General features: G+C 44.2%; 1 protein-coding gene across 2 annotated transcripts in view; it reads right to left on the bottom strand.

The window, feature by feature from the left end:
• Positions 1-10,662, bottom strand: part of Pdcd1lg2 (programmed cell death 1 ligand 2) — a 63,411-nt gene that overhangs the window by 18,063 nt on the left and 34,686 nt on the right. For both annotated transcript variants that reach the window (XM_050160966.1, XM_050160958.1), the window contains exon 4: positions 4,251-4,520. In XM_050160966.1, the coding sequence (XP_050016923.1) occupies positions 4,251-4,520 (270 nt within the window). The remainder of the gene's footprint in view (positions 1-4,250; positions 4,521-10,662) is intronic.

Below are 10,662 nucleotides of genomic sequence, written 5' to 3'. Positions count from 1 at the left end.
CTCCCTCCCTCCCTCCCTCCCTCCCTCCCTCCCAGGGCTAGGCTATTACTAGATATGGTTCCCAAAGATGCTTTTCCAGACCCAGAGACCAGCACTTAGGTGGAGTCAGGAACATAAACTAAGGTCAGATCAAGAATGGGTCTTCTGGAACTTGACTGTAAAACGCCGCTCCTTCCTCTCTGAAAGCAGAAACGTGGATTTGGCAACGGCCCTGCTCTGACGAGTCGGCAGGGACACTGTCCAGGAGAATGGCAAAGTAGCAAGATGGAAATAACCTGGGTCACTGAATGTCTCACCGAACGTAGTCATTTAGCTCTTAGATCAATTTCTATCTCCGAGTATTAGGCAGTGGAAAACCACACGGCTGCTTTGAGTCACCGCATGTTTACCTCTTCATGATGTCAGCTTGGCCTACACGGTTGCCTATGCTATTTTAAGAGAGCTGCCTTCTCTTCAACAATGGTAAGATGAGCAATGGGAAAAACATCTGTCCTATTCTTACCACAGTCCTGGGTGCTCAGAAAGAAGCCAGGAATCTTGCTTGACATAGTTTTCCTGCATTGCACCCTTTAGTCTCACAGAAACGTTTTAACAAACATATCATCATTTACTCTGGTTGTGTCCCTGGGAGACTGTGTGTGAGGACAGCCCCGCAGGATGCTCATGTTCTGAAGCCAAGAGGCAGCAGAAGCAGCATTTCAAATTTGTCTGCTTTCAGAGTCCACGTTCTTTTCTGCTGCCTCAATTCTCTTCCAGATGTGCCAGGAGGACTTTTCTGCCAGCCCCACCTGGTAGTTAACAGTTCCTCATAATCTAGCCCGGTTACATTTCCCAATGGAAATGTAGCAGCTGGCTGAGGAAAGCCCCTGTGTCTGAAGGAAGATGACCCGAGAACTCTGTAACTTCTGGCCAAGATTCAGTATGTTCATCCTTCTGTCCCGAGTGGTAGGCATCCATCCTCCCACCCCCGAACTCTCATTTCTGCATCGTTGTATTAGCTGACTTCTGGAGAAGTCTGACGTGGTCCACAGCGGTCAGCAGTGGGGGAACCGCTTGGTTTATGAGAATGAGTAGAAACAGGAGAGTTCTAAGTCAGCAGACACTGCCTTTAAGAAGTAGAAGCCAGGATCCCTTGGGGGGGGGGGTATGCGTGACTGTGGTTATCCCGCTGCTGTTGTTGTGTGTCACACACCAGGGCATTGTCTGTGACCTAACTGTCTACACAGACGAGGGCCTGAGATGAGGGAGCTGGGGTCTTCAAGATGGTGTTTGCCACCTAACACCGCAGCATTCACCAAGCGCTCCTCATGGGCAAAACAATCAGCTTTCATTCTGGTCTGGACGTAAAGGAGATCCGTGTGAACGATTAAAACACATGGACAATACACATAAAAAAATGGGAAAAGATAACACACGGTCAGAGGAAAACAAGCTGGTGATGCGGATAAAAGATCTTAAGAAAGTGATGTGGATAAAAAGATCTTGATGGGCAGGGTGAGCTGACTTAGAGGCAGGATAGGCGGGGGCCTGGCAAATAATGTTTTGTGGGAAAGGAACTTACAGCAGAAGGTATGGAAGTGAGACAGATATTGTAACAGACCCCAGACCTTAGCACAGCTGACTCCATAATGGAAGTACCAGCCAGGCCATAAAACTCAGCACGTAGACATTACCACCTGCCAAAAGGAAAACAAAAACCTGATCCATCCAAGTCCACAGTTTTGGGAAAGTCTCTAAATGTATTAACCTTGGTTTTTGGCTTCTGTAGTTCTGCTTCTGGCTAACTGCTCTTGTTAACTGAAGTATGTCAACCCAGAGTATAGTTTTGTTTTTTAAAAACTCACCCTGCAAAAGGCTCAAGGCTACACTGGGATCTTAAACACCCAGCTTAGCGGCCAACTGGCTAATAAAGAATTTCTATTGGCTTAAGCCCACGTCTGATCAGTCTTCGCTGGTGGATATACCACACCACTTCTGGAGGTCCCAGAGACCAGACCTCAAGATACCTGGGGTCTCCAAGCTCCTTGGAATGAGGAAGAGCGCTGTCCTCAGGGGACTCCTCTGGGTGCAAAACCCGAATCTGGGGTCCCTAGGGCCCCCTTCGGTCAATCGATGCCTAATGCGTTGGAGGAGTCTGACATCTCCACCTCAAAGGGAAACAAATTAGAAAGTCACCTGGTCTGGGACTTCAGGAGGTAAGACTGGTGAAGGCACCTTATGCCCTTACACGTAAGAGAGGGTGAACAGATGCTGCGGCTGATCCAGTGAATCACGTGAGGCGTTCCTTAAGTCCCCATCCCGTCAGGTTTATGAATGTGCAGTCGTTACTCCTGGTTGTCTTTGCTGTGTGTGTGTGTGTCTGTCTGTCTGTCTGTCTGTCTGTCTTTCTATGAGTTTTCTGTCCGTTCTGTTTCCCGTACTGACCGGTTGCTTTCTCTTGGGTCAGTTCTCCCTGGCTTAAGACCGGTGTCCCCTCCTGCTGAATACCTGAATCCTTTCGGATCTGCCAGGCTGCCCCCAGACATCTGCCCACCCAAAGAAGTCCTCCACCTGTCCCACTCCAGGAGGAAGAACACTAGCTCAATTCCTGTTCAGGCAGTCAAGATCAGTCCCTGTGCTGAGGTGGAGATAGGCTGGGCTGCTCACTGGGAGGGGGAGGAACCCTCTATCTAAGCGGAAGAAACACAGGAATGGGAGCTAGTTCCCTGTGGTGAGCATTCTCTCTGCTCCCCCTCCCCTGCCTGCTCTAAGTAACCCCAGAGAAGAAGAAAGAGAAAGTTTACTCCTTTCATAATTACGTTTCCTTCCAACCAATGATTCATATAACTGAAGAACTGGAAACTAGCATTCTCTGAAAAAAAGTAGAAAAGCACCTGAGGCCCAGGCGAGAGGATCGCTGCTGATCAATGATCCTCTTGACAATGCTGCCAGGACAGAGCGGGTTTTCCCTTCTGCCCAACAGTGACCAAGCGGGCATTTTCTGCTGGAAGCATTTTTCAGAGCTGTAAGTGAGCAGGAGCTCTGTCGTTTTGCTGGCTGTGGTGCCAGTACACTGGCTTGGGTGGGTGACATTTCCAAGAAAGTCAGTCTCTTATTCAATGATTCAGAACTTGATTGGCCATGCTAGCTAGTTCTGAAAGTGAATCTCATCCTTTAGATTTCTGCAGCAACAAAATCGCAACCCATTTGGACTCATAGATAGAAGTATCTAATAAAGCCCAAGGCTCAAGAGAAAGAGGGGGGTCCGATAAAAAGGGGCAGAGGGCTGGGTGATGTGACTCTTGTCTTTGAAGATGCAGGAACCAGTCACAAGCCAAGTGATATAGACGATGGAGTCGGGAAGGGCAAGAAAATGCAGTATCTCCTAGAACATCTCTGATCCTCTACTAGAACTCAGTGAAACCTGTGTTAAACTTCAAACCCCTTAGAAGTTGTAAGATAATAAAGTTTTATTGTTTTGAACCTTTACATTTGTGGCAATTTGATATGGGAGCAGTAAGAACTACATACATGGTGGAAAAAAAATTCTGTCTCTTATGAAATGGTTGTTTTCCTAGTGGATAGCTTGTAGTTATCAAATGAATGTTCATACCTGGCACAAAAAGTTACTGGTTTGTCCAAAAGGTTCAAATTTTGCTGGTGCGGAAATTCAAAAGGATGAAGTCCACTTCTAAAACTAGCCAGTCAGACCGAATGATTTTTTGTAAGAGATCAGTTTCTCAGGGATGCCACATACCCAATTAGCCAGCAATACAGCCAGAACAACGCCCATGCTATTCATTGGCTGATCTGGACATGATTCACGTGGGATATTTCTACTGCGTCTCCATACTGTTTTCTACACTGTAACGCTATGCTCTGTAACACAATGCTCTGAGATCCAGATGTTGACCTATCTGGAAGAAACCTATGGAAAGATGTCTTTGTTCTCCAACCTCCTGCCCGGTTCAGCCAATGGGAGATACCAGCATCATAATGGAGGCCCTGAGGTATGGTTGGGGAGTCTGCCATTCACAGACTTCCCTGGAAGCTGCTCAGATTCGGCACTGCAACAAGTTTGTCCCCACAGCTACCTTCTCCCGGTAACCTCTCCAACAGTGAAGACTCTTGCTCAATAGAGATCTTTTTCCTGTCTATCCTTGTAACTCTTCCATATTCTACCTTGACCTCTTGAAGGATCTATACCACCTTCTTACCTGTTTCTCACCTGAACTCTGATTGCAGGGCTAGGAAATGGGTACTGCACTTACCCAGAGGACCAAGGATGGCTGAAGTGAGCTCCTGCATGGGAGCGTTCCAGAACATGCAGCTGAAGTTTCTGCCAGGCTGTGACTTTAAGTGCAGAACACTGGTGACCTGGTAGAGGCCTTCAGGGGTCCTAATGTGGCTGGTGTTGGCAGGAACACTGACATTTTGCCAGGACACTTCAGCCAGGGGGTAACCTCTAGCCTGGCAGGTGAGCTGCACCTCGTCTGTCCCTGGGACCTCTAGGATCCGAGTGTCTATCTTCTTGTAAGAAGCTGGAAAATAGGGGGAAAAGGAAGTTTTATTCTGATTGCTGTAGAATGCAATCTACTCAATGCAAGAGGAATAAAATGATCACTATGACCTTAGGTAATATATATGTATATATATATAACACTTTAAAAATACTTTTTATGTCCCAGATACATTATTTTGCATAGACTGAATAGTTTAATTTATATAATGCAATGAAGATGCTTTACTGATATCTCCAACGTTTGTTGGGGTTAATTGATGACAGGTATGTTATGTTGAGAATGGTGTTCAAAGTCAGAAGAACAAAGCCTGGTAGACCCAATGCTTGAAAATAGGAGGGCTGCATATTTATATCTTACAAACTATGCTAAGATGCCATACTCTGCAGCTTCTTGTATTCTAGACTGTCCCATAATCTAGGGGTGGAGAGAGGCTGGAAGACGGAGACATGATTACCACTAAATAACTCCAATAGATCACTTTTTCAGACACCACCAGTAGACAGTTTACTCAAAATTCCCCTTTCCCTCGGTTATCTTTGAGATTAGGAAGAGGAAAATCAGGATCTATGTATGAGTTGTAATAATTAAGAGTTGGGCATATTTATTATTACTTCTCAATACAGACATGTTCTGAGCAGTATATGCTGAATGAATTATTCACATGAGATTCCCTACTTTCTAGAGCATGGATATCTGAAACTAAAAGGAGATATTTGGAGGGCGAGGAAGGCACAAAGACTACCCAGCAATCTTAGGCCATATCTGGAAAGTAACAAATAGTAACACCACATGTATATAGCTGGAAGTGTTGACAATAAACTGTGCACTTTTTGGTGATGAGGGGGAAGGCAAGCACTGGCTTTTATTAAATGGGAACTAGTTCCTTAAATAGATGTTCAGTAAATCGTTGAAGCAAAAGCAATCTTGAAGTAAAAACAGTTGTTGGGGTGGTTAATCTTGTCAACTTGATTGGACGAGAAGTTCCTAGGATATTGGTAACCATGCCCAGGGGTGTGTCTGTGAGGACTTCTTCAGAGAGAATTAACTAGCGGGCGGGAAGATCTACCTTGAACACGGGCGGCACCATCCCATGGGCTGGGGACCCAGATAAAGTAAAGAGAAAGCAAGCCGTGACGGGAGTTCTGGTGTGCTCTACCCTCCTGCACATGATGGCCTGGGACCGCTGACAGCAGGAGCTCAAATAAGCCGACCCTCCCTAAGTTGTTCACGTCAGATGCTGTGTCACAACGCTGAGCAGTGACAGCGAACGGCTATGATAAGACAGTTCCTTAAACCGTCAAAGATGCTACCACAGCCTCGTTTTCATGTGGGAAGCGGCTATAGAGGCATCATCCCCAACAATGCATAATAGGGAAGCCAGACTTTTCTTGAGAAAAAGATGAACAAATTTTAGAGTTTCAGTGGTGGAAGCAGTTTTAAAAGTTGAAGAGTTCCAACTTCCTGCTCAATGAAGTGTCTGTTCTAGCAACTTTGCTAGGTAACTACCTCGGTCGGTGTTAGACATGAACCTAGAAGCAACAGGTAATCTGCGATTGGTGTTCTAGACACATCAATTAGGTCAGGACGGTTTAGTGTGTTGTTCAAGTCTTCCATTGCATAGTTTATCCTATCTGTTACAGCGGGGACGAATCAAAAGTTCACATATACACGTATTTGTCATTATCGCTGTCATCTTCTCCATTTTGTCTTGCAATTGTTTTTGAACGAAGAACTGAGATTTATTAAGACAAAGCCTAGGAGGCCTCAACCTTACACAAAGAGCTACAGGCAACTAAGGAATGCCGAGAGTGGAAGAAAGTTGTCCCCAAGGAAGAGAACACGAACTGGTTATCCAATCCCTGGAAATCCCTGGAAACACACATGTGACATTGTACAGCCTAAGCAGGTTGTATTCGTGTATGCAGAGATCTATATGTATACACACACACACATATGTAGCAACAATGAAAAAAGAGGACATGACTTTGAAAAAGACGAGTATATGGGTGGGTGAGATGAAAAGGAAGGTTGAAATGATATAATTATAATCTCAAAATATGAAAATAATTTAAAAGAAAAAGTAAAAAAATAACTGAGAGTGGGGGCTCCAAGGGAGGACTAGCCAACTGTGCGGGGGCTCCAAGGGAGGACTAGCCAACTGTGCGGGGGCTCCAAGGGAGGACTAGCCAACTGCCCGGTCTATGTTTAATGTGATGGAAGTATACTGTCAGAGGCACACACATTTAGAAGTCATTTCTCTCTATAGAGCTGATGCTTATCATTGTGAAATGTGGCCTTTTAAAGATCCTGCCATCCTTTGTATGGCATACAAAAACTGTATATAGATCGTATTGAGATCTTCATACATGCATTAACTGTTCTTGGATGACAGTCACCCCTCCATTACCCTTAGTGATGTTCCCCCATCTCCACCGTGTCCTCTCCTCTGGCAGTCCCCTTTCCCCTTAGATTCCACAGATGAGACCAAACATGCGATGCATTTCTTCCCCAGTCTCCGTTATGTCTCTTTACACAATGATTTCCAGTTCCAGTCATTTTTCTTTAAACGACAGGGTTTGTTCTTCGTTATAGCCGGATACTCCATTAAACACGTATACTACATTTTCTCTGTGCATTCATCTGTTGGGGGCAACCAGACTGTGACTTGGCTACTGTGAGTTGTGCTACAATAATCACGGTGGGTATTTTTACAGTGCTCTGACTTAGAGTTCTTTGAATGTATACTCAGGAGTACTATAGCTGGATCTAACGATAGTACTATTCTTAGTTTTCTGGGGAACCTTTATTCTGATTTCCATTGTGACTAGACCAAGCGAAAACACCACCTTTTATCTCTAGCAAAGATATGTCTATTTTTCTCATACTGGCAATCGGTTAGCTACCTAACTCGTAGTTAACTACTTCTATAAGTAGAAGCTCCGACGTCCCCCAGAGGATGTCTTTGTCATGAGCACAATAAGTAACCAAACATCCACTGGGAAGCTCATTCTCATGTCTTCAGTATCATCTCACGGACACTTGTCTGGCTGAGTAAGAGACATAATAAGCCCCGTGGCTAAGAACCTGGTCTTGAGAATCTGAAAGGCATTAGCCAAGGGCTGGTGACATGATCTTCCAAACTCTCAGCTTAAACTAATTATTAATTAAAGGACATTTCCCTCCATCTCTGCTCTGATGGTGTCTCTAGCAGCAGAACCATCTCATTCCTGGCACCAGCTCTCACCGAAGAGTCTGTCAAGTGATGATTCCGGGGGTTCCACAGGACCGACTTTTTCCTTTATTTCTTCTTTGGTGCTATTGCCAATGTGACTATTCCCCTGGTCCCTTGTTGACATTTCAGTCTCTAACATTAAAAGGAGGAATACTTTCTACTTTAGATTTCTACAGATTTCATGGTTTTTATATCTCTGGTATGTGCGTGTTGGGGGAAGGATATGTGGTATATGTTCCTGTGTGCATGGGTGTGCAGGTGGGTATGCCCGTGTTGGGAGAATGTGGTGTATGCGGCATATATGGTGTATGTTTCTGTAAGCCTGTGCATGTGCAGGTGGGTATGCCTGTGTTGGGGGAAATGTGGTGTATGCGGCATATATGGTGTATGTTTCTGTAAGCGTGTGTGTGTGAGGGTGGACACGACAATGTGACAATCAGAAGAAAACCCTGATCATCTTTCTTGTTCTCCACTCTATTCCCTTGAGACGGGGTCTCTCCCTAACTTGATGTTCACGGTTTTGGCTGGGCTGACTGGCCAGTGAGTTGAGGACACAGGTCTGCGTTGTTCTTAACGTGGGAGCTGTGAATTTGAACTCAGATCCTTACACTTGCACAGTAAGTGCCCTGACCCCGTCTCTCAGCCTCCATACCACTTGTGAGATAAGAACAAACTGTGCATACAGCATTATTATCTTAATCATTACAGTGACTGCAAATGAAATGGAAAACGTAGTTCTTATGTGTTTTGTCTTAGAGGTTCCAGGAAAACTTCAAATCACTGAAATAAATCTTTGATGATTGTTTTCAATCTGCCATTAAGCAGCCTGCAGAATAATATAGGGTCAGACTGTAATTCCAGAAGCTTGACCTCTTGGAAAGTCGGGACATTGCGTTCTTGACTCCAACAGGCTTATTCCTTTGTTCCCCGAGGGGAAAGGAGCAGAGGGAAGAGGCTTGGCTCCATTAGTTCACCCATTGCTTTCTCTGTGTACCTTACTCTGCTTCAGCCGCTCTCCTGCCGTCATAGACTCTTAGTTACACGGCTTCAGCCTGGCTTTCCCGAAGTCATTGTCTCTTCTGGATCTTTTCTTCGGTCTGCTGCAACCTTTTTCTATGCTTTTGAAATCAACACTTTCCCCTAAACTTAATACGAATCGCTGTGTGGAGAAAGGTGTCACACACCTATGGTCCAGATCTATCCCCCAGATTTAAAAGGAAAACTAACCCTTCCTCTACTTATACTTCATTTGTAGAATCCTTCCCCTGCCCCAGATCTGAGATTCTGCATCCCAGTAAGTTACTTTCGTGTGTTGGTCTTTAACACTGCACTCTGCTTACACTCCTCTGATGAAAATCATGGCAGTTGTGTGTCTTAATTTTCTTGTGTGTCAGTTTGATTCTTAGACTTTTTCATAAGCTTCTATATTAAAGAAAATATGTATTTAGGATTCTATAAATATTTATATTTTCAACAAATAATTGCTTCATTCTTACAAATACACTTATATATCTGATAGTCTCTGATTTATCATCCTTAACTGTCTTACACTTAACAAAATATATATAGCTTTTGAAATTAATTTTTTCCTTTTTACTATGGGATTCCAGGTGTCCAAAGTTTTCTTCTATAATGTGATTTCATTACTATTATCAACCCATATTATCAAAATGTAAACTATTCTGGATACTGGCAATTATTAAGTGTGGGAAAAATAAAAGTGTATTGGAAATGTATCATTCAAGTTATTCATCGATCTTAAAATGCATATAGATTAAGTTTAAAACTATTCTACCATGAGGTAGAAGTCAACAATAATTTTATTTGTATTTTTAATTTTTGCAGCTAAAAGGACTAATGAATCCTTGTTCACATGAATCAGCTGGTAGGAATTGGAAGCAATTTGAAAGACACGGTTCATCAGGCAAAGACCGCTAATTTTTGATCATCAGTGGTTATCTCTACATGAGGGTCCTCATCATCCTTCAGTTTTGCTGGAAGCAAAGCGTTTGTTAGCTGCCATGTAGCAGGCAGCCGCCACGTGGCTCTGTGGGCCCTGGTGGTTCCTTTTTACTCTTGTCTGGCGCTGTGGAGCTTTTAAGCCTTGGGGCAACAGATGAAAGGAGGCAGGCCTTTCATGAAGAAGGAGAAAGCAGTAGAAAGATGGGGTGTTTCAGGGTAACCCTAAAAGCTTTGTCTGGCTGGTACGTTCTCAGGTTCATCAGTTTCGGAAAGAGATCGGGGACCGTGAAGACCTTGACACGCCTACATATGTTTCTCTTAGAGTCTGTGGGAATCAACAGGTCCCTCCATGACGACCATTGCTTCCCACACAAGAGGGGTCTGAGTCCAGCCGAGGATGAGGCAGGCTGTCCTCTCATTTGCCTGGCTTCCTCTAGCCCCACTGTGTCTGCTACTTTAACCCCTTTACCTATACTTACAGCAGATATCAAAATATATTTCCATTCAGGTGCCTTTTCTGCCCGCTTTGAAGTAGCTGCCTCTGTTGTGGAACATTAGCTGAAGATGTGTTTGTTTATGCCGAGGAATATTTGTTTAACGATGTAAAGATATGTTGTTTTCGTTTATGTTGCATTTGTTTAACTCTGTGAAGCTGTGTTACTTTGTCTGTCTAAAACACCTGATTGGTCTAATAAAGAGCTGAACAGCCAATAGCAGGGCAGGAGAAAGCATAGGTGAGCTGCCAGGTAAAGGGAATAGGGGAATTCTGGGAAGAAGAGATCGAGGAGTGAGAGGAGGGGGAGGAGGATATCATGGGGCAGCCACGGAGTAAGAAGTGAAGAAAGGTATATAAAATAAAGAGGCAAAAGGTAGACAGGTTAGTTTAACAAAAACTGGCTAAAAATAAGGCAAGCCAAGTCCAGGCATTCTTAAGTAAGAATAAGCCTCCATGTGTGTGATTTATAT

Source organism: Alexandromys fortis, unplaced genomic scaffold (genome assembly GCF_014885135.2).
Source record: "Alexandromys fortis isolate MF-2015 unplaced genomic scaffold, M_Fortis_MF-2015_v1.1 scaffold_10, whole genome shotgun sequence".
Lineage (NCBI taxonomy): Eukaryota > Metazoa > Chordata > Mammalia > Rodentia > Cricetidae > Alexandromys > Alexandromys fortis.
Note: the sequence above shows the minus strand (reverse complement) of the source record. Positions and strands in the feature narration are given on the sequence as shown.